The sequence below is a fragment of the Apus apus genome, chromosome 8 (assembly GCF_020740795.1).
Source record: "Apus apus isolate bApuApu2 chromosome 8, bApuApu2.pri.cur, whole genome shotgun sequence".
Lineage (NCBI taxonomy): Eukaryota > Metazoa > Chordata > Aves > Apodiformes > Apodidae > Apus > Apus apus.
This window is the reverse complement of record NC_067289.1, coordinates 3648263-3672970: the sequence shown is the minus strand read 5'-3', so window position 1 is coordinate 3672970 and position 24708 is coordinate 3648263. Positions and strand designations below refer to the sequence as shown.

The following is a 24708-nucleotide window of genomic DNA, read 5'->3' as shown; positions in this document are numbered from 1 at the left end:
ATTTGTGACAACATTAGTAATGAAGTCTCCAGTTGTGCTTTCAGGAAGGGCTGGTATTGGTTATTGCACCAGCATAAATAATAAACCTCTCTCAGGCTGCAGCTCTTCCTGGCTGCCTCAGCCCCACTTCCTTGGGTCTGACTCTGGGTGCTGTGCCACATGCAGAATGCACTGCAACCTGGATTTCTTGGTCTGGGTGAGATCAGCTGCTCTTCACTGCCTAACCTTTGATGGATTTGTTAATTTTATTAATGTCTTGATTTCCCAGGAAATAACGTGTTTTAGACAGAAGCCAGGCATCTTATTACTCCTGCCAGCTGGCAAGGAGGGTGCATGGATACATATAGATAGTTGGTGTTCAATGTTTGAACCTAGATGCAGCCAGGTTGGCAGCATGTCTTTCAGCCTTAAAGACAGGGCATTGTTATACAAAAATGGGATGTTTTCCTTTGCTGAAGACACATTTTATTCTTCCCCATCTAATCCTGGTGTCTGCAGCTGCTCTCTAGATATCACTTCTTACAAGGCAAGGAATGAACTTCTGAACATCTGTAACAGCCACATTAAGTGGCGTGGTTTATTGTAGAATTATGGATAATAATGGCTGGATTACTAAATTGTAAATCAATCAAAGGTTTTCTGATGATATACTAAACCATGAGAGAGAGAGAGATGGACTCATGCCAGAAGAGAAAGTGATTTATTTAACTGGTAACACATCCATCCCCAGTCATTTTTATTCATTTATCCTTATTTTGAAAATATTTTAACCCTTCATAAAAGTGAATTTACAGAACAGCAATTTGTAATGATGATAAAGTTTTGCTGCAATGAAAATTGACACCGTTGCAGCTTCTGGTGACAGGAAAGTGGAGAATAAGGAACTTAAGATACACAAACTTCACAAAAAAATTAGTTAAACAATTGCCTTTGTTTAACTGTCCTTTAAGTGGAAATGAGGGGAGCTTTTTCTTTTTTATTCTTAAATCTATTGTTTTGAAAGTGTCTTCACTATCTGTAGTTTTAAACCTTTGGTACCCAGGATTTTGCATGCTCAGTAAGTCATCCATTTCCAAGGCATTAGCAACACAGACAGGATTTATTTCAATCTCTGCGGCTGATTCTTTGATCCAGGGCTTGCTTAAGTGCATTCCAGTGCAATTAATTAGAAAAACAGTATAAGGCAATGGCAACTCCAAGTGATCTTAAATGTAAAAGTGACTGATTAGTTGCTCTGCTTTCTTGAGGATTATTTATTTGTTGCTTGACAGCATCTGCTATTCCTGAGCAAGGGAGAGTCAGCTAATTGAGAAGAGGGAGCTTTGGTACTCTTTATGAGCCACTCATATGAGTATTCACAAGAAAAGAAGCAGTGTGGGAACCTCTCCCAGCACTAATTTAAAGAAGGAACTGGGTAAATGCCATTAATACAACTCCTCTGTTTCATGCCATGAGGTGAGTGACAGCATGTAGTTCATATGGATTTGCTTTGCCAGGCACTAGGCGTTCCCCTTGGCCAGCAGCCCTGCGTGTCTCACAGGCAGCACACAGAGGAGCTCTTTGGAAAGCAGTTCTTGAAGCTACTTGCTCTGTGGACCTCCCAAGAATGGGCTGTGCTACTCTTTGTGTTTTCCTGTTTCTGGCTGGTTGAAAGTTCTAATGTTTACTTCTGTGTCCACAGCATGTCAATCTAGTTTCAAAATTCTGTGCATCTCGATTCTGTTTCCTGAGTCTTCCCACTTTGATCAATAAAAGTATCCATCCATCAATTCTTGATTGGAACAAGATTGATCCACAAGCAACTCACGGGTGTCTGTGTTGCAGTTGCAGCTGCCTGACACAAGCATTGCCTCCCTTTTGGCTGAGGCAGGCAGTTGCTGAAGAATTCAATTGTCCTGCAGAAGCAATCAATATCTGCTCCTCTGGCTCCTGCTTCTTTAATCTTCCTGTATGGTTTCCTTATAATTTAATCTTCTTCAAGGAGACATACTGCCTATCATATTGTTACACTTTTCTTGAATCTTTCTTGAGTCTCACTGCCCATGGAGCTCCTGTGATTTGGAAGAGAAACTGGCTTGCAATTCAAAAGAAAATGCAAATTCCAGCCCATCTGCATTGTTTGCAGCCAATTCAGATAAAATATCTTTGCATATTGTATATTATTTCTACTTTGTCTTCACACTATTTCAACTTCTTTATGGTTTTCTTTTTTCTGTGTAGCAATATCCAGATCATTCTTTCTTCTGTGTCCTGAAGTGTGCAGGAATCAAATGCAGAAATCCTGCTTTATTATGTAAAATTGTTTTATTCATTGTATCGATCTTGACACCTGGGGAGGCTGAATCCCTGGCATTCTCTCTCTTCCCAGGGCACAGACAGTACAAAGCTGTGCAGGTTTCCTTGCAGTACCAGTGCATCTCTGTCCTGATGGTTTAAGTTCAGCTTCCCTGGTGAGATGGCAGCTGGCACTGGCAGTTTATTAGGGGACAGCACTTACCCCCTGGAGCTAGAACGAGACCCTCATGTTTTCCACTTAAACTATCTAGTGAAAGGGTGAAAACTGCTGTCTTATGCTACCAGTGCAAATTGGTCTGTGAGACCGAGGTGAAAAGTTCAGTGTCTCACTACAAATGTCTCATTCCTCTTCTTTGGGGGTTTGTTTCCTGTTTTACTCTAATGTGCCTAAATATACAAGGAGAAACAAAAAAAAAGTGGGTATGGTACCCTGCTAACAATTATTTAGCAGTAAATATGGCTGCAGTGTTACTACTGTATCTATTTTGTGTAATACTAAAATCCATAACAATTAAATTCTCTGCATAAAGCACATACATAAGTGAAGGGAGTGAAAAGTTTCTTACAGAGAATGGCATTGCTTTTTCATCCTGAAATTTCCTACCTTTATGACAGCAGGGCCAATAATGAAAGCAAAAGAATACAAAGACTAGAAACATGCAGCCCACATTTCACTCTCCTCGACCAGCACTGATGTAATCCTTCTGGCAGTGAAACTTTCCATTGCAGTCCCTCAGCATTTAGATGTGCTATTGATTAGCAGGGTTTACTAAGGTCACTTAGGAATCATAACAAACCTCCTGAAACTTTTGAAAGGTAATAAATCAAAGGGGTTTGATTTGTAACTTGCCATCAGTTTTGGTGCCTTGCTTCAGCAGAAGACAGCAGTCAACACTTCCTAAGGCTTGATATGAGGAAGGTTATGATGGCAAAAGAAAGCACTTGTTTATAAACAGTGCAAGTAATGTAAGCTTTAAATGGGTCCCAGAGGATTCAAAGGCTCCAGAGGGCTCTGGAATGCCTTCCTCTCTGCCCCCATCTGCTCCTCTCACCCTGACCTCCACTTCTTTTTTTCCAAGTCTTTGGCCAATTTTCATCTCATCTGTCATTTTGAAAAATGAACTGGCGGTTCAATCCTAAGTTTCATAACATGTAATGCATCTTTTTTTAGATTAACTTGTTTGCAAGAGACGGTGCAACAGGAAATTCTTGTACTTACATGGCAACTCCATTTTCTTGAAAAGCAGAAATGTTGTTAAAACTCATAGTCTGTGTCTGTTCTGCTAATTGGATATAAAAGTCATGACACGTAAAGGTGACAGGACCATACTTTTTTCTGGATAGAAGCCTGTTAGTATATTGCTAAAAAATCTGAAGTGGGGCTGAGTGTGTAAATGTATGAGGAACACAGCAAGTATCAGTGCTGCACAACACAGATCTAAGGTGAAGGTGTACCCCCATTTCATTGATGGGCATAATGGTCCTGGAAGTGTGCATTTCTGATGGTTACAGAGGAATTAATACCAAACATTACCCATCTTGATGCTGCATTTGATTCCAGACATAAACTGCTCTCTTGTAATACCATATATATCAGTATGGAACAGTATCACACTGCCACTCCCAAGGTGGGTATCAAGGCTACATGTGTCCTCCCAGCTTTCTGACAAACCGTGGTTTCACTTTGGGAGTGATTTACATCCTTTGTACCTCCACTCTAGCTCTGCAGCCTTTGCCAATACAATTCAGAAGGATCATCTGTGTAAAAGGAATATGTACATAATTGTAGGCCTACCTGTCTTTGTAGGTCAACTTGAAATAGAGACCTCGTCCATGGAGTTGTTAGTGCCCTGCAGCCACTGTGTGAGCAGAGGCACGTGCAGACATACAGCATCATCACTCCCATTACTTCCACAGTCGAGGCTGGATTGCTGCAGGGTGTCTGGATTGAGCACACAAGTTGATCTTTTCCTTCTTCCCCACCAGACTGGAGAAGGCCCTTGCAATTGTGTTTGACTCCGTGGGGAATTTTCAAAGCTGTGGCTCAGAGCCTGTGTGTGTCTTGCCAAGACCAAGAGGGGAGTGTGTTTGCAGTTCTGGGTAGATGTTCCTCTGTGAAGTGCCTGAGCTGCTGCTTGCTCTTTTGTCTCCTTCTTCACTGTCAGCTTCTCTTATCTTTTCTACTGCCTCTGCAGGAAGGGTGGGTTGTGTGAGGTACACACAGGCACACACACACAGAGAGCTTCACACTCACTTGCTGGCACTGCAGCCAGTGTTGAAAGGCTGCATTAGACAGGATTGTGAAGCATTCAGGGTCCTGCATGTTTTATGAAATACACAGAGGAAGAAGAGAGGTGTGGCTTTTCATGCATGTCCACACACAGTTAAATTATTTTTCTAACTAATTGTTAAATAGTATTGGTATTGTTAAGTGTATATATAATAGATATAACACACTTGAAGTCCTGCTAAAAGATCCAGCCTCCAACCCTCTTCCTTCACAAGAAGAGGTATCTGGACTGAAATACCCAATTTTACCTGCTGAAACCCACCTTTATGTATTTGGAATCCTGTGCTTTGTATTGCATCCATCTGAGAGAATCTGTGAGTTTCATTTTTCCGTTCAGTATAAAAGCATGACAATTGGTCTATAGTACAAGATCATTCTCTTCCGCCTCCAACTCTTGAAACAATCCAGGGGTTGTTTTTAGGGGTTAGCTCCCAGTGGGCTGTCAGCAGCATGGCCATGGGGACCTAGGAAGAGACCCTAGGTGAAGATCTGGGGGGTGAGCAGACCCTGCCTAGTGGTTACTTTTCAAAACATGCTCTTGATACAGCAGAGTCCCAAGAGCAGAAACCATCAGGCAAAACAAACACAACGGTGCAAAACAAACCCAGTGACCAAAGCAAGCACAGACTTGCTGTAAGGACACCCCCCTCATTTACTGGAAAATAGAAAAGTTGATGTAGATGTTTACACAGTGAGTACCAGAGGGTTGAATTTGCTATTAAGTTTCTTGGCTTTTTGTGGTTTTGTGTGGCAACCTTTATTTAAACATAGGAGACAGAAGAGGCTTGTTTATTTGTTTGCTTGCGGTTTGCTTTCATTTTCCATTACTTTTAAAGGGCTGAAAGTTTATTGTTTGTGAAATACAGGAAGAGTCTAAATGAACACCAGATGAGAGGAAATAGACTGGGAAAAATTAGGGCTATTTGCTACCAAAGGAAGTAATCATTGTACATATATTAAATTCCAATCTCTAACTGAGAGTGTGTTTTGTTATGCAAGAAATATGACTGTGGAGTTAAAAAAATGGAAATAGATGGAGTCTTCCCAAGTTTGGGCTTTAAAAGTGGTAAGCAAGGGTTTGGTGTATGTCTGGTAAAGAAGGCAGGAGGCAACTTTTACTGAAGCAAGTGCTGAGGTTGGCTGGAGAGTGTTCTGCACCCCAGTGTTTCCCACCATAGCAGAAGGCCATTATGTGGCTCTGTGCAGAAGGGTAAAACAGATTTTAATATATCTGTTACCTGTAGGTTTCATGTAGAATGACTTTATAATGGCACTATAAATTCCTTGTAAATATTCATCTGACACATTCTCAGCTCATCCTTCATTAGAGGTGCCTGACTCACCTTTACTTGCCATTACCGGTAAGTCAGCACTGAAACTGCTCCTGTAGGGGACACTGTCCGTTTTCAGTGGAGATAACCGGTACGTAGTAATCCCCTTAATTGTCTCTGTAAGGTGAGAGTTTAAGTGATGATAGAAGGGGTCCCTGGTCCCTGCAGGCTAACGTCAGGGTATGTGCACCTTTTCATTTTGCTGGCAGGTGGCAAATTCACTGGCTGTTTTAGTAATAAACCATTTGCAGTGAGAGCCAGTATGAGCTGAATAAGGACCCTTGCAAATTATTTGAGGAGTGCCTAATACATGGGCTTGGCTCAGAAGGATGCCTTTAATCAGCCACAAATTTGACATTACTACTTCTTTTAAACAAAACAGAGTGTTTCTCATTCCTGCAAGCTGGCAGACACCCTGTTCAGCTCAGTGAATTCAGCAAGGACATAGGAAGATTTTTTTATTGTTTTTTCTTTAGCAGTAGAAAAATTGTAGCTTGAGGACATGTTGCTTTGACAGATTGGGGTTATATGGTTGGAACTGACCTATGCAGCTTCCTTCTTCTTCCCCCTCCTGGCAGGCAGGATGAAGCATGTATGATTGGAAGTGGCTATCCTAATTTTGCTTGTTATCTGATGGAAGGCCATGACAGTAGACAAGGACTTGCTACAAATTTTGCTTTTCCTGTGAGGGATGCTTGGAAGCTCAGTGAATAACCTGTAGAAATAAAAAGTAAGATATTTTGGCTTTTAGGAAGGGAAGCACGGTGAGGAATAGGGGATTGCACAGTCAAACGAGCAGTTCTCGGCAGATTTTAGAGACCAGCAGTGGGAAGTAAGAAGGGTTTATCAAATAGGATTGTAGGAAAGAATAAATGGTAATGAACTAAAGAAAGATAATAGCATCATATTTTAAATCTGTCACTTTATCAGAATTGTGCTACTACCAAAAGAGAAGAAATTGGTTTTGTAGGGGAAGAAGGGTTTCATTTCCCCTTCATTAGCTGAGGAACATGCTGACAGGAATTAAGGCAGAATATTACTAAATGGGGGCTTCAGTCTGCAACAAAGGATTATTTTAACCTCGATCTGCTCAGTGACTGCATTTGCAGCATGGCCCTGTCAAAAAAAAAGAAAAAAAAGAGAAAAAAAAAGAAACAAAACCACACAAGTAAAACCTTTGCTGGCAAAACTAAGGCTGCTTTGTGCTGATATGTAAGACTGGGCCAGCAGTCTGGGGTGGGAATCCTGTAAGGCAACAGTGCCCCTGATGCCTGTGTCTTGAAAACATGCCTCAAGTTAACTACTGTCCTCTGACCTCAATCCATGCTGAAACAGGGGCTTTGCATAATCATTGAAGGAGACATTCCAGCTCCAGAAGATGCTATGTTTTGAATCCAGAATAAACAAAGGAGACATTGTCAGCCCTTCACACAAGGGAAACAGAGGCAGAGAGAGATTTGTCTGGGGCTCATAGGCTAATTTTGACAGAAGGGGTACTTACACTCAGGTTTCTTGGATTCATTTGTGTAGTACAACTGCTAGGCTGCCCTTCCTTTCCAGTACTGGATTTTTTTTCTCCCTGAAACTGCAATTCTAATACAGGGTTGTTTTTCAAAAACATTATTTCATTTTGCTCTGTTTAATAAAACATGCTAGTGATTCTTTCCACAGACAAAACTGTGCAGCTTGCATGTAGATCCAAGTTGCAATGCTGAAGTTGCAAATGGCCCAGGGAGTTTCAGGTGGATTTTCACATTGGGACCACCCAGGACAATGATAGAAGGAAAGGCAGAGATGTGACTTTGGTCTCTGCTCGTCTTTGTCCTCCTGGCGATCACAACACTATGTAGTAGAGCCTGCAGTAATGCTGTTCTGCCCAGCTTCACAGGGGAAGAAAAACACAAGAAATATCTTTCTAACTAGACTGTCCGTTTTTCTTATTCAAACTTGGTAACTCCAGGAAGGCCAGTGAGACTTGGCATTGCATGACCAAACTGGGGCTGTTTGGTTTTTTATGAGGCAATATTGAGTGCAACTATCTGGTCTAGGAGAAGACTACACTTTTGAAATGAGCTTTTTAGAACACTTCAGTAGCTGTCTGGGGCATCTTAGGTGTAACTTCTAGTTGCTTCTGTAACCCATATAATAATGATTTACTTTAACCAGCTTCAGGAAAAATGAAACTTTTGGAGAGCTGGATTGATCAGCCTGGAGAAGTCTCCGGGGCAACCTTATAGCACCTTTCAGTACATGAAGGGGGTTCAGGAAAGCTGGGGAGGGATTTTTTGCAAGGGCATGGAGTGAGAGGACAAGGGAGAATGGTTTCAAACTGAAAGAGGGGAGATTTAGATTGGGTATTAGTAAGAAAATCTTCACTGTGAGGGTGGTGAGACCCTGGCCCAGGTTGCCCAGGGAAACTGTGGAAGCCCCATCCCTGGAAGTGTTCAAGGGCAGGTTGGATGGGGCTCTGAGCAACCTGGTGTAGTGGGAGGTGTTCCTGTCCATGCAGGGGGGCTAGAACTACGTGATCTTTAAGGTCCCTTCCAAACCAAACCGTTCTGTGATCCTATTATTACATTGCTCTAAATAAAAAGTCCGCTGCAGTTCATAGGTCAAAAAGTGCTGGTAGCGTTTAGCATCGAAGTCTGTCACTTGAACATCTGGCATTTGTCACTGCTTTCCTTTTCCTTCCACTGTCATATTTTATCCCCATCTGTTAGAGGTTTCTTCGCAGTGTCAGTATAAATCATAGCGCATCTCAATCTGGGTAGTTGAATCCCTACAGGCTGCAATGTAAATGAAGTAAAAAGAAGTAAATTGAAGGGAAGTGTTTCTCTTCTGCACTCTGCTCCTCTTCTTTCTCCCCTGTCCCTGTACACAGACAGTACCAGACAGTGTTACTAGACAGCATGATAACCCCTGCTATGAAGGAAGATGGAAAATTTTCCAAAAATAGCCAATGTTTCTACCAGCCCTAGTTCTGAAGGCAGAAAGCAGGAGAGGAGTTGAAGTCAGAGTGGACACCAGTTGCCATTGTTGGAAAGATCAAAATGTACTGCTTTGGAACAACCCTTCATCAAGCTAATTGAGAAAGCAAACATTCTTTAACATCAGATTTCCCAAGCAATGTCTTTGATGTATTTACCTAAATTACTCTTACTACAGTAATTTAGGTTACTACTAGAAAGAAAAATACTGAGGATGCTAGGAAAATATGGGTGTGTTCATATTTGACAAAGCAGATTTTTTTTCTTTTATTTCTCAACTCTGTAGTGCCCTCATAATGGCCATCACATTCAGCTCTTCCAGGCCCTGCCAGCAGAGCAGCAAGCAGTAGCAGCATTCCAAAGATGCATTTCTGGTGGGGAAATTAATCCACCACCACCCCCATATGAAGTGTTTTCCAGCAGTATCCATGAATTACCCTGCCAAAGCCAGGTGCTTCCATTTGTGCAGTGTCACACAGCTCCATGTGCTGGAAGCACATGTGGATTTAATTCCCTGCCAGCTTTAGCAACTAGAGAAGGTATTTCCTTGTTCTAGAAACACTTGGAGACACCACAGTCCCAAGCTACTGGAAGCTAAGGAAAAAAAGGCCCGTTTCCCTCTGTCTGGAGAGGGTCATGGCAGACTGCCATCACTGTCAGTCCCAGAACTTTATCCAGGCTCAAGGTGGGCTGAAGCTGGAGGGTCTCTTTGTACAAGACAGCTGTAGTGTTTTCAGTGCAAGGGACTGCTTATATTGTTGGGGACTTCATTATACTTGGAAGAGCAGGAATGCCCACGTCACTATGTGTGTTCCTCCTGATTGTGTTGCTTTTTCACCCTTTTTAGTCTCCTGTATCCAAAGTGTGCCTTAAATTTATTCTAACTGATAGCAGATTAGCTGAAATGAGAATGAACTATTGCTGCTACTGCTGGTTGTCAACTCATGCCTTCTCTTTCTACAAAAGCATATTGCATTCCTGACTTCCTGTTATTTTTCAGTTATGTTCCTGTGGTGTTATCCTGCTACTCAGTGCAAGATCAGTCCAGCAGTGGAATGGATGCTATGATGTTGATTCACTCTTGTCTTTTTGATATCTGCATGATGTCAGCTTACCAAGCTTCTTTCTTGTTACTAGCAGAATATTTATTTTATTTTCTCTTCTTCTTGTAGAAAATTTTACTACATCACACTGCTGAGAGACCCTGTATCTCGTTACCTCAGTGAATGGCGTCATGTCCAACGAGGTGCTACTTGGAAGACCTCCTTGCACATGTGTGATGGCAGGACACCAACTCCTGAAGAGCTGCCATCATGCTATGAAGGCACAGACTGGTCAGGCTGCACGCTGCAGGAGTTCATGGACTGCCCATATAACTTGGCCAACAACCGCCAAGTGAGGATGTTGGCAGACTTAAGCTTAGTGGGCTGTTACAACATGTCTTTCATCCCAGAGAACAAGCGAGCACAGATCCTGCTGGAGAGCGCAAAAAAGAACCTCAAAGACATGGCCTTCTTCGGCCTGACAGAGTTCCAGAGAAAGACTCAGTATCTCTTTGAGAGAACTTTTAATCTGAAATTCATCCGGCCCTTTATGCAGTACAACAGTACCAGGGCAGGAGGGGTGGAAGTGGACAATGACACCATCCGGAGGATTGAGGAGCTCAATGACTTGGACATGCAGCTCTATGACTATGCAAAGGACCTCTTCCAACAGCGCTACCAGTACAAACGGCAGCTGGAGAGGATGGAGCAGAGGATAAAGAATCGGGAAGAGCGGCTTCTTCACCGGTCCAATGAAGCACTTCCCAAGGAAGAGACCGAAGAGCAAGGACGCTTGCCCACTGAGGACTACATGAGCCATATTATAGAGAAGTGGTAGCCTAGGCAGACTTTTATATTAATGATACTCTAGGGTTTCCATATAAAAGATCATGGAAGTAAAATTACAAAAACAACAAAAGGTATTTTATTTAAAAGCAAGTCTGTAAAACAGAAGATAGATTGCTTCCTTAAGCGTAGGGTCTTTTTACTGTTTCTTACAAGACCGTTAAGATTCTTAAAAAAACATAAAATAAATACATAAAAATAAAAAAGGGTCAACATTATAAAGCGGAGAGAAAAATTGCACCAGAGAAAAATGCAGTTACCCCCTTTTAAGGCCAAATGCAAAAGAAGGTTTCTTATCTTTACGATTCAAACACAAATGGCAGAAGTAGGATTTTAAAAATCTGTTTATCCCCTGAGCATAATGATATAAAGATGCATAATTAAAAAACAAGGAAATGGAGGTTTTCTTTTGTGGGTGTTTTTTGGAGGTGGGATGGGAATTGCAATCCTTTTGAGTAAATTGTAACCGTGGCCAAGTTGAGGATGTGCTATCCTGGCAGGTGGTGGTCTGAGGGCAAGGGCAGTCACTGCCAGAAAGTAGAACACCATAAAAATAAAGGAAGAAAAACATCAGAGGATGACAAACATTAAAGCATATTGACTGTGGTTAGGATACCTACTTAGCACAGTAGTTTTGATGCATTTCACTGATATTGCATATATATTTGGAACTTCATCGTATCATAAAAATAAGAGGGAATTCATGCATATAATTCCCAGATTTGTTTCACGGGCAGGTGGCAAAATAAATTAAGCCAATTAAATTCCATGTGGGCTCAAACGTGCACTCACATGCCATCCTGTTACCCTCCACATCTGCTGCTTATGCCATCATCAAGATTACATGTTAACAGCACATGAGACCCCAATTCTCCATGTTAAAAAACAGGAAGAAGAATTTAATTAGCAATACTTCCTCGTAAGGCTGCACAAGTTCCAGGGAAAACTCTGCAAATAATCAGTTCTTAATGGCAACATGACAAGGGGGTGATTTTGTTTTGTTTATTGCTATGTGAAATGCTGAACTAGACCAAGCATACTGATGTACCTGTATCTGTATTTTTTTCAGTTATTTTTACTTGCTTTTATCAAAAGATAATGGGCATCAGCCTGCTTCCAGTGAAGTCACTAGACCTGATTTAAGTGGGAACAGGATGGGGCTCTCTTCCAGAGCTGTGAAAATTTCTGACTATAGGTCTGAATTAATTGTGAGACAGTGAACACTGTCTTTTGGCAGAGTGCCTGTTCTGGAGCTCTAACTTTAAATGAACAAGCTGTGTTCATAAAACTGGAAAGGGAAATCATGAATAAGGTTTTTTTAGTCTCAGACCACTTTCAAAGCAGAACCCTTTCTCTTTCAATGCTGTTTTTCAGGGACTCATGTAAGTTTAATCCTCCAGTGTGGTGACAGTCTAACCAGGTTTTGCTTACTGACTTTTGAGTCATAGAACAATGACTTCTCTAATTCCGCTTCCCACTCACCAAATTAAAGTATGGCTTATTTTATTGCTGCTGCAAGCACTTCTTTCTTTGTCTGGAAGCATGGAAATGAAGCAGGTTTTGCCCGTTTTATGTCTCACCCTGTTATTAATCAGCCTGTAAGACCTGAACCAGCTATTGTTTAGGGTAAACTGTGAACCAAATGGAATATGATTTGATTTTAAAAGGCCATGTTAACTGCAGATCAAATATGGCCTTGAAATTGCCAGCGGAGAGGCAGAGAGCTGATGCATTCAACTTCAGCATGTCATTTTTACAGTGTTCCTTTCCCATCACACAAATCCACTGAAGTGCTAGCTTATTTTCTATTTTATTTCTCTCTCTGTCTCTGAACACTGTTTCCAACAGTTTCAGATTCAGTCTGAGATTTGCAAAGGAGGGGCTGCCTTAAGCAAAGGAGCTGCCTTGTTTCTTCCATGTGCACCCCTGCTGATACACCTCGGTTTCGGAGATGTTCTTCTCCAGAAGAGTAAAGATGACTAAAAACTTAAGAACAGAAAATACAAACAGCACTTTGGGCTTAAATACAACCCTGCTACAGCCCTGATCCAAAGTCCACTGAAGTCAAAGGCTGTCCTATTGATTTCAGATTGGGTCTGCATTCTGGTGCTGCAGAGGGCACAAGCACACTCATTCTTCTACAAGCACAGTGGGACATTGTTACCTCTTCATTCAGCTGGTACCAATATGTGCTAGCGATGTTGCTGTCTTTCAAGGTTCTGTCAGTCCTTCTGCCACAAAATGGCCACTGTTCCCAGAGATGTGTAGCCTGGCCGTAAACATTTCCTTCTAGCTGAAAAGTAGGAAGCAAAACGAAGCAATTTTCAGTTGTGGCTTAGGGGCAGAAGGTATTACAAATACATTTACTCACCTCTGAGTTCCAAGACTGAGAGGAGCTAGGTCCTAGCACTTGTGGTGCTGTAAGTAAAAAAAACATTTATGGTTTTAAAATTCGATTTTACAGGCTGTTTAACCACAAAACCAATAGACAAGATATTAACAGCAACTGTTGTATACGCACGGTTCCCAGCTTTACCCAAAGGCTTTGTCACTGTGCATCCGTAGTGCACAAATGGTTACTGCAGCTCCTCTGCAGTCGAGGTGCCCACCAGCCCAGCTCTGGCAGGCCCATGTGGTGAATTCCCAGGCAGGGCTGCATATGCACTGATTCCTGAGAGCCGTTCTGTACTGAAAGCCAAATTCTGCTCTCATCTACCAAAGGGAGACAGTGAACAGGACTGTGTATGATTAGGACTGATAACATTATTTGCCCTGGCGTGCCTGAGTTGTTCATGTGTTCTGGGCTCTGAGTTACTAATTGGATTTCGATGGTTCTATCTACAGGATTCTCTAAATCAGAGGCAGCCTCTGACTCTAGAAGCATGTCAGTAGAAGACCTTGTTCTAACATTTTCTTTGTAATATCTTACAGTAACAATCAGGAGGAAATGAAACTATCTTGAAAACTGTCTTGTTAACAGCTTCACTTCAACCCACAAAAGGAGTGCTGACCTCACCTTAGCACTGAGGCAGAGATTTCTAGATTCAAATTCTGCACCCAGCAAATGCCTCAGTTTCTTCACCAGTTCATTTGGAATAACAAATTTACACACTGTAGAGGTACTCCAAGGTATGAGAAGTATAAGGCACTTTGAAACAGATTATAAGTACTAGAAATTAAGAGAATTACCCAAAAGCCATTGCTCACCCTGGCTGCCAGGCTGGTCTGTTTGTGGCTGTAAGCCATGCTTTAACTTACTGAAAGTGCTGTGTGCCAGAGCATGGGCTGCAGAACATACCTGGCACTATCTTTTAGTGGGTTTAAGGGAACATTTTTAACATTAAATGAATGTAGTTTTTTGTGATTTCTATGTACTACAGTTTGAAGTGGTACAATTTCTTTTCTATGTAGTACTGTTGCTACGATAACATGGAAAATGTATGTGTAGTTTTAAATTGAATGGAGAAAAATGACTTTAAGGCACTTCAGCAGAAGTAGTGGCCAGATAGTACATTCATGTTATATATCTGCCCTTTTCTTCCAAAATGTTTTTCCTCTGATTTCCAGATACACTGAGACCTTCTTCACTACCTGAAGTGTTTGCTCATGGGGCCTGTCAATGCATCATGATCCAGGTCAGGATAAGTGAGTGCTGTGTATAGTGAGGGCAGATGTAGGACTGCAACTCTTGCTCCCCTTAACTGGAGTTGGTGAGGCTGTTCCCTTTGAATCCAGATTTTACCCAGGCAGATGCTTGTCCATCCCACAGTGTTTCTGCCGTGGCACCAGGGACACCTTATGGAAAGCCTTTACAAAGGCTGAGGCTGTGTAAGGTATTTCTAAGGGTTTATACACTCAGCAATATTAATGTGTCACGGTTTGACATTGGCTTCATCCTGGCTTAAACCAGGACAGTGAACATTTTGGTCAGGCAGTTGCCTGGTACAAGGGTGAAGAGGATGGCTTTTAGCCTCTGCCATCGGACACTGTGCTTACCCTTGCACATCTGCAAATGAAGGTGATGCTCCGAGCGGGAATTCCCCACCAGACTCCATTCCAGCTTTCCTGTTCCTCCAAACACAGTGCTGTGCTAAGAAGGAAGAGGAGGTCATGCTTTTAGTTACCTGATCAGTGTTAACTTCAACTGCGTGGTAGGTGGTGTTGCCAAAGAAAACTTTTTACTGCTGATTTGTCTCATCCCAGCTGGCTCTGTTGAAGGAGTCTGCCTGCTCCTCCAAAGCTTCTCAGGCAGTCATATGCCACCTTGTACCCTACCCAGGTCACATAATGCAGGACTGCCAGGTAGGGTTGCAGACCTAGGCTATCATGGCATTCAAAGTCATCAACAAAAAGAATACTCAGCAAAAGCTCAGTGTGCATTTCTGCCCAACATTTTGGAATAAATGGGGAGCACTTCACATTGATGTTTTTGCACACCACAGCCCCTTACAAAATTGGGACAGCAATGGAAGCAGCATAAGGAAGGTCCCAACGAGCTTTTGAATCCTCTCTCCCAGGGCTGTCCTGTAGGAGCAGAAAGTGCTGTGCAGTTGCTGAGGGCACAAGCAAGAGAGCAGGACCAGCACAGCAGCAGTAGGGACACAAGTCAATTAGGAAGCTTTCACTTTCAGCCCATCAGATCACTTCAAATAAACCAATGAACAGCCACAGAAGGGAGCGACTGACATTACAGAGCCAGGTCTGACCTAGGTTTATATCCTGGGGATGAAAGCTTCTCTAGCTTCTAACCAATGTTTGGAGTTACTGAGATCCCCTCCCATCCCGTAGAATTTTCCAGATGTCACCAAAATAGGCAGCATGACAGAAATTTGCAACACAGACTATGCTAAATACTGCATTTCCAGGGCTATAGCTTGGAATGCAACTCACACTGCCTGCTGGATTCAAATTGCAGGGCTGGCTGTGTTACCTTTTTGTTCTTGTTTTCACTAACATTAGCAGATCACGTTCCAGTGGCAGAGGCAAATGCAGCCGAGCTCTGAAGGCACGGGGCAGTTAGCAGCAGCTCAGGTAAAGCAGCGAGCAGCACACACACTCTGAGCTCTCCGTGACCCTGTACGTTGCCTCATCTGCAGGAGTTCTGCCAAGGTGACTGCAGTCCTGATACGCACGTGGGAATTAAAGCCTGTATTATCTCAGCTGCAGGTGGCTTTCTTTGTAATTTTGAGCCATGCAAGCTGAAAAAAACCACAACCCAATGTTTGCAAATGTGTCTGTCTCTTCCCTCAAAGCCTCCTAGTTCCTCCTCCCCAATTTCCCCCAGGTGTCAATTCTGCAGACTGGAGTGGGAGAGTTGTACTATAATGAATAATTTTATATTCAAAAGGTTTACTGAGCATGATTTGTTTTGTACATATTGGAATATGATTTAACTTATTTTTATTGCCCCTTTTGAGCTTTTTTTTCATAAGAAAAAGACAAAAATCCCCAGAGGTTCCTCTGTGTTTGCATGTAGTCTTCCAGACACACAGCAGCCACAGGATTTCTCACCATCCTTACCAGTATCTGAATTTATTTTTCATTAGCATTTTTGTCAGGCTTTGGTTATATTGTCTCCTCTTCCCTCTCTGGCATGCAATCTGCACAGGGAAGGGAAAGGGCAATGCAGGCAGGACTTTTATTTTTCTCCCTCCCCCCTTTCTTTTGTGCTTTATCTACCAAGGAACTCAGTTCTTCTAGGAGTTGTGTAACTGAGGCTAAAAAATTACAGCTGTGCCCCCACCTGCCTTCCATCTTCCATCAAACAGATTGGGCTTCTCTGAAAGTGATTGTGGCTGGTGTCATTCCATTGGGCTGAATGTGTATGGTTTGCACTTTTTTTTTTCCACTTTGGGAACTTAAAGACAACAAAAAATAAAAGGCAACTGTTTAACTTGAGCCAAGAAACAATGTTTTATATATTTATTTATACCATCTTACAAAAAAAAATAGTTACAAAGAGTGTTAAAAGGTTTTTTCTTTTATTCCACAAGAAAAATTGGATTTAAAAAAATAATAATCATCTAATTGCTTTTGTCTAGGTAAGAATGAATGTTAGCAGATGAAATAAACCCTAAAACTGAGCATGCCACGTGTGTTGTCCTTGCATTGGCCTATGGGTGCTGTTTCAGTGGGATGTCTTGCCTTCCTACGTGACTGAGAGATAAAGCTGCTGCTGGAGTTCATGGATAATATTTGTTGTTCTACTAAAACACCAGACTCCTAACACAGAAATACTCAAGCAGAAACTGCAGTCTGTTAATTCGAATTGTTACACTTAAGCCAACGTTACAAAAAGCCCCTGAACCTCCTAAACCCTATCGTATTTTCAAATTAATTACCTTTAATACTGTATGCTCCTCTTGGTTTTCTGGTTTGGTCACTGCAACGAACAATTTGCAGGAAATAAATGGTGGTTGTCATGTCAAATGTTAAATTATAATTAACTTTTTTGTTTCGTAGTCACAAGTTTTTTGACCAAATGTGGTTTGTGAAACCGTTCTCTAGTTACAGAAATTAAATAAGCTGTGTGTCTGGTTTTTATATTGTGAAAGTTAGTAAGTTAGGGGAGAAGAAAGCCGTGATTCAAGTACTTTACAGAAACTGCAGTGAGAATAGCTACAGGTTTATGCAACTGCAGTGAATACTACTGCCGTTATTTTACCCCATCATCATTACACTTCAGTTTCCACCATATATACACGCTGGGCGCGGGGCAGGAGCCATCCCGGCATTGCTGCTTTTCCCCCTCCTCCTGTGGAGGTGACCCCCCTCCAGTGACAGGAGGCCCAGCCAGGTAAGATGTACAAGGTGCCACCAGCAGGAACATGCCGAGGTTTCCCCGCTGTCCTTACTCACCGAGGCAAAGGCTGGGGTGAGGACGGCACCGCTCTCGGCTCGAGGGGAAGCCCAGCCCTCCCAGCCGCTCCCCCAGCCTGCGGCAGGACCCTCCACCCGGCGCTGCCGGGGCCCGGAGCCCTCGAGCTCCGAACCTCCCATCCGCCGCCGCTGCTGGAGGGGGACTCCCGCTCCCCAGGCGCCGGGCTTTTATCAATCTCGTTTTCCTCCCAACACGAAGCAGCCCCTGCTCGGCCCCGCGCAGCAGCCGCTCCCGCCCCGCGCGCCGCTCGCGCCCGGCCGCTCGCCGCCCTGACAGACACGGCGGCCCGGGCCTCGCCTCCCGCCCTGGCCCCTCCTGGCCCCTCCTAGCCCGCTGGCGGAGCCCGCCCGAGCCCACCGGGCTGCCGAGTGCAGCGGTGCGGGCGGGGAAGGGCGGAGCTGCCGCGCCCCGCGCTCCCATGTGCTCCGGCGGGGAGCTGGGCCCTGAGCGGCGAGGCCGCGGCTTCCCGGCTCCTCCGGGACGGGCTCTGAAGGTTTCTCTGGGGTTTGGGCGCGTGGCTTCTCTGGTGCCCCTCGGAAAGGGCTCTGGGGAGCAGCTGAGCCCCCTCCTGCCGTTTGTGTACTTTCCCAGTAAGCGGCGGAGGCCCCAGGGAGCCTCGCCGCCTGAGCCGGGCGGGCCCGCGGCGGGGAGCAGGGCGCGGCGGGGGCCGCTGGGCCTTCCAGAGCGTGAAGGTGCTGGAGCCGGGCTGGGGACACGGCTTGTGCTGCTGGACGGACGCCTGGACGTACAGTGCTCCTCGTGGACACGGAGGCAGTGCAGGTAAGGTGCTTTCATCGGCACATGGTTTTACTTCACCCTCTTGAATATGGTTCTTCCTCCCTCTCGCTTCTGGAAGGCTCCAGGGGAAGCGAGGCAGGACAGGTAGCCAGCAGGTGGAAGGAAGGCTTCTTTTGTAAGAACTGGTGTGGGAAGGGGAAAGAAGCGGGAAGGATTCCGAAGGGAGGGTTGTAAGAAGCTGAGAACTTCCTAACTGAGGGGAGAATCTCCAGAGGCTTTCTTCTTCCTGCTGGTCACGCTGATGATTGTTCAGTTTCCTTATGCTCGAGTCCAGGATGTTCCTGTTCCTGTTCTACTTGGTCGTTTTACACTATCCAGCACTGCTGCTGGGAGATGGGCTGCCTCAAGTTAATTAGAAAGTGCCCTCCTTTACATCCTGCTGTTACCCTAACAATAAGCAGCCCCTGACTGCTCTTCCTGAATGGAAAAGCTGATCTTGGCGCTGCCATATCGGACGAGGTGGTGCTGAGCTCTTGTCAGAGGGTTGTGTTTTGTTTCTTTGGCCCAGGCACTCACACGGAATTATTTTAACTGTTTAATACGCCTTTCCACTGTCTCCAGAAGGACGGAAAGCAGAGCAAGTCTGCTTTAACACCGTAATGCCGGGGGTTTCCTGCATTGATTGATCTTTGGGTAGCACAGGTTTTCCTTGTTGAGGATTTGTGTGTGGGTCCACATCATGCTGAACAGCCTCTTTGTCAAAGAGCAGAACAAGGGATGGAGATTCCAGCGTTATGTATAATCGCAATAACTGCGTATTTCTAAGGATTTTGTAAAAGTGGGCAGAGTTCAGGAGGGCCCTGTGCGTTGGACTTTGTAACGCCTGATGATGTACTTCTCTACTTCAGTGGAGCTGACAGTTCATACATATACTAAAAAAATATGTTGTAGGGTAAACGGAGAAGCAGTTTGAGCTTTAGTATAGTTATTATTTAATACACTTCAAATTAAAATGGGTAGTTAATGAAACATTAATGAATGGAACAAAATTTAATAGACCATTGCTGTTTATCTGTTAAAACAGTTAAGGTTGCAGGTTAGGAAGGCTTCACTAGCAAAGCCCTGCACCCTTTATCTGGGAAGTAAGTGGCTTGGAAGAGAAACCATACATGTTTGTATTTTGCCAGCATGATATGTAAGCCTAGAATTAATAAAATTGTCAGTCTCTATTAATATTAATCAGACCATAGTGTCGTATATTCAGGTGTTTTGGTATGTCATACGTTTTCTTAGGTCTTAGAAATTCTCTGCCCCGTGTGATTTTACTGATTTCTCTCTTTGGTGATGCTCTTCTGAAAAATTGGGGTTTTTTTACTCTGAGTGTTTTCATGTCCCTGCCTCACTCTTGCCAACTCCTTAGTTCTGCTTCCCAGAAGGTTTCTCCCCAGTGATGGAGGACATGCCATATCTTGTGCCTCTTGCACAGGGGGCTGCAGAACAGGGATACCAAAACTTTTGAATCAATACCCAGCCAACAGTGCAAGGGAAAAGTTGAGTACCTTTCCTGTAGGAGTTCGGGATCGATGAGCTGTAGCAGTGCTTTCTTTGCAGGTGTCTAACAAACTTATGTCTTTATTTTGCTCTCCCAATTGATAGTATTGTTCGGTCAGGCTGTGGTTATGGATTCCAGATGTTTGTGCAATAAATGACTAATAGTGTTGAATAATAAACATTTAGTTTGTGCTGCTTTAATATATTTTTGTTCTTGCTGGATTCAGTTTAAAAGCTCCTTCTTTCTGTTGGCTTAAACCGAATGTTACACTTACTGGTTATGTAAAGAGATGCCACGTGGCCTAATCTGTTTAATTCAGGCTGGATACCCGATACTGAATTGAAAACGTGGTAATCAGTCACCCATTTTTTGGCATAGGCAGCGACAACATGGCTAAATCATATGGCCTTTGTGAGAGACTAAATAACTTCCACACAGCCCTTTCTTTGGGGTCCTGTCATTATTGCCAGACATTGTTTTCTAAACAGGAGCTTGCAGCCCAATTAGTGAGTGCTCAGGTGTTTTGCATACCACTTCCGTACGTGTTTCTACTGATCATGTTTCCTTTTGTTTCCTTGATCTCAAATATTTTGATGCCAAATGAGAATTTATAAACTGATGTCAGTTAGCCGCAACTTCTTGTAGTCTGTTCAATTTTACCAGGTAAAGGCATGAGCAAGTATTTGTGTTACTGGCAATATTACAGATCAGTCCCTGCTGTTTAGTACTGAGTTCCGGGGAGGCTTTGCTCCCAAACTGGAGAACTTTGGTGTGGGTAACTGTGCCACTGGGAGACATGTACAACCCCACCCTGTGCATTGAGAGGTCAGCTGTGAGTCTGCTCAGGTTTCTTAGCTTTTTGTTCAAGATACAGTGGGCAGTTATTGCAAAGCTTTCAAGACTCTGTGGTCGTCTGTTTTGGGCAATCCAGCCTTCCGAGGGAGTAAAATACTGGCATTCAGTTATTTTGGGGTTGGATGTGGAGGCAATGGTCCTGTTTGAGGAGAAATCTCTTGATAATAACCTAGCTAGTGGGCCACTTTGTCACAACTGTTTTGCACAGTTTTCATGCGCTCATTCTGAGTCTTTGTGACAGACTTTTGACCATTTTGTCCCAAACAACCAAGAACTGGAGGTGAGCACATTATCTGACCCCTTTGTTAGGTGTTAAGCATTGTTACCTTATCTCGCTGTTAAGCTTTCTATCCATCAGCTACTCCAAATTAGCCAGGCTTGTGTTTTCAGCCAAATATCGAATGCTTCATTAGCATCTTCTGACCATTTAGGAGCCACTGTCAGTGACTCCCACCCCGGGTTCATGGAGCAGAATGGGATGCTAGCTTGGCAGTGACCTGTTGCACATTGTTCATGTGATATCCCATGAAGACTGGAGACAATTTTCCCTTCCATAGAAGTATTTTATTTTTCTGGAATGATGGGCTTTATTTTGTACTCCATAGCTTTAGGAGTAAATAATGTCTGTAAATTATTCTAGGTGAAAATGAGGCCAATGCATGAAGATTTGTTTAGACTTTTTTGTTTCACTTGTATTTTTAAGCAACGATTTAAGATAAGTAATGCTGATAGTTCACTGAGACCAAAGCTTTGACTGTTTTGTAGGTACATTTAAGGAGTTTCACAAGAAAATCAAACCGTACCTCAGCTGAGCAGTGTATTGGGAGGAGCAATCAGAGCAGCAGACAAAGCTTTCTGCTTGCACATCACAAGCGATCTGCCGTTTGCTAACAGTTGCTTCTTTGAGGTCTTTCTCCTCTAGGCTCACTCTTGGTTTTATGGATATTTTAGACATCTTAACAAGGGAAAAGAATGATATGAAGTAGAAGCACATATAATTCACAGAGCCTATAACATCTGTTGCAAGAATAGAATTACAAACCACATAAGCATATTTTACTTTTTTGTTTTCTCTCCCTTTGGGATTTTCATTAACTGTTTGACATTCTTGTTTGTGAATGGTTGGTTGTGCTCCCCCCACCCTCCTGTGGCTTCTTAGTGAAAACAAAGTGCTTTGTTTCCTCTTCATTCTTCCTAAAGGTAGCCTGCAGGTCAGGGTCAGCCAAAGCATGCAGTAACTGGCAGTGAGAGGACATGAGGCAGCAGATACCTCTTCTGGTCTTCTTTTCTGATGAGGTGGGAGTTGGAGGTGGGACAGGACAGTCTGAGGTTGGTAAAACTGTGCTTGGTCCTGGGATTTAGAGCAGCACGTTTGGGTGTGGTACAGTGCAGGAAGGAAGGAGCTGAGGAAAAGGAAAGGAGGAGAAGTGGTGTGGTCAGAGCTGGAGGAAGCCGGGCAGTGGTTCTCCCTGTGGATGAGAGCAGGCAGCACAGGTGTGGGAGAGCCTGGCAAGGGTGGTTGGAGTGATGGAGCTGGGAAATTCTGACAGCTCCAGCAGCAACAATTTTAGTTGTGAAGCTGCAGAAAAATAGATTGCTTCCACATTTTTATTCAAGAATTGAAGTCCATGTGCAGACATGGACTGTTTTCAATAGTTGTGTTCGTTTGTGGCTACTGATAAAAGGTGTTGGGAGCCAGACTTTGATGGAGCTTTTGAATTGCAAATGAAGAAGTGATAGAGCAGTTATGAATCTGTTCTGACATGTGTGCATTGTCTGTGAGAAGTGCAGAGCTTTTGTAGCTGTCAGCACACCATGCATGGTAACCAGTCCATTCAACAGCACATTATCATGTTGCCTATTTGGGGTGTCTTATCACCGCACAGCTTCTTACCAATGAATCCGTCCCTGCTCCTTTCAAAGTTCAGATTTGTTGCCTTTTTAGTTCTCAGCTCCTTTTAATTATGCCATGCTTTACTGTTTTAGACCTGGCACAGCATGCAGTATTGAAGGAATTAGCAGTACAGATTGACTGTCCTGGATAAAGTCCATGATGAAGTCAGGGGAATAAGTAAATTTTCTGACAGGTAAATTGAACCTGCATCCTGTGGGAGAGGAATGGAGCCAGGGTTTAAATAAGGATTAGGCAGAAATAAGGATTAGGCAATTTCCATTCTCAAAGGCAATAGTTCACTAGGGACTACTCCATCCATACCCCCTCAGCAGCAGAAGCTATTTTCATAAAATCAGAGAATGGTTTGGCTGGAGAAGAGAAGGCTCTGGGGAGACCTTAGAGCACCTTCCAGTGACTGAAGGGGCTCCAGGAAAGCTGGGGAGGGGCTTTTGACAAGGGCAGAGAGTGAGAGGACAAGGGTGAATAGCTTTAAATTGAAAGAGGGGAGATTTACGTTAGATGTTAGGAAGAAATTCTTTATTGTGAGGGTGGTGAGACCCTGGCCCAGGTTGCCCAGGGAAGCTGTGGCTGCCCCATCCCTGGAAGCGTTCAAGGGCAGGTTGGCTGGGGCTTTGGGCAACCAGGTCAAGTGGGAGGTGTCATGGGGAGTTTGAACTAGATGATCTTTAAGGATTGACTCCCTTTGGTGCTGCTCTGTGCAGGACCTGCCCTGTTTGTTATCTCATCACTGACACAGTGTAAAGAGCAAGTGCTTGTGCACTTGAGTGTTTTAAGGGACTCCAGAATATATTTTTGAGAGCATTTGCACTTGCTTCACACGAGGCTGTTTCTGCTAAATGCTCAGAAAGGTAACCAGTAATTCAGGGCTTCTCCCTGGGAGCATAGAAGTATCAGCACCTGCTGGTTGGTGGCAGACTTTAAAATGCAGAGACTTGTGTTCAGGCCTCAAAGCATTTTGCCCAACTGGGATGTTTTAGGTATACTTAAAAAGGAAATGAGAGCTGAGAAATCACTTAAGCTTCCCTGAATACAGTGTGCTGGTAAGAAGGAAAGTGATCTGCTCCAGTGGAAAGCTCCAAGGAGTAATTTTTTTTCCAGATCAGGGAATTTCCCACAATAATGCTAAGGAGGAGTTTGCTGACTGCTGCTCCAGTGTAGCCACAGAGAGAGTTAAGCTGTGTGCTTTCTGAGGTCAGGGAGAAGTGATGCACTTTGCTGCAGGACTTTTTTTCAGAAATCTCCAGCAAATATGCATCTGACCAGGTCAAACTCTTGGCATCCTCTCAAAAAAAAAACCAAGGCAAGCCACAGGAATGAGAATTGAAAATAAAATAAAACACTTTTGATTTGTAATGAATATTTCTTGGGTTTTGAATTTCACAGGGGCTTGGTACCAGTATGAGAACCTTTCCCAGAGTGACATCTCATACATAAAAATGCCAAGGTCCTGACAGGGCAGGCAGAGGGAATCACACAGTTAGCTGCTGGATGCTTGCATGCATGGCTGCCTCCCTGTCCATCACTCCGAGAGGGAGAAAAACATCTCTGCTCTGAAACAGGAGGAAGGGGGAAGAAGGAAAAGAATATTTAAAAGTAGATTGAGAAACTAACGTGTCTGGAAGCCTGTCTGGCCATCCATAAGCTCCAAGTACTCAAGTGCACAGAACCATGTGAATTTGGCCCATCAGTAGGGAAACCAAGTACAAGTCTGGTGCTGAAAACCAGATCCTAAATCCCTCTAGGTATTGAGGTTGTCTGAAAAGCTTTGTCGGTATAGCATGATACTTGGGTGTAGGGCAAAGCATCTGCCATGAAGCCTGAGTAACCCTTTGCATAGAAAGGCACAGTTCAGCTTTGAGTCAGTGACACAGAGGAGCCTTAGATACTGCACAGGGTATAGTGCAGACTGGAGTGATTTCTTCTGTGGCTCTGTTTGAAAAGTTTCTGTCTCTGTACACCACATGAGCATTGTGCCA

The 24708-nt window shown here is 43.6% G+C and overlaps 1 protein-coding gene across 1 annotated transcript in view; it reads left to right on the top strand.

The window, feature by feature from the left end:
- HS6ST1 (heparan sulfate 6-O-sulfotransferase 1) overlaps positions 1–16875 on the top strand; it is a 187028-nt gene extending 170153 nt beyond the window's left edge. Inside the window, exon 2 of the mRNA XM_051626527.1 lies at positions 10076–16875. Within this exon, the coding sequence (XP_051482487.1) occupies positions 10076–10784 (709 nt within the window). The 3' untranslated portion in view covers positions 10785–16875. The remainder of the gene's footprint in view (positions 1–10075) is intronic.
- The last annotated feature ends 7833 nt before the right edge of the window (positions 16876–24708 follow it).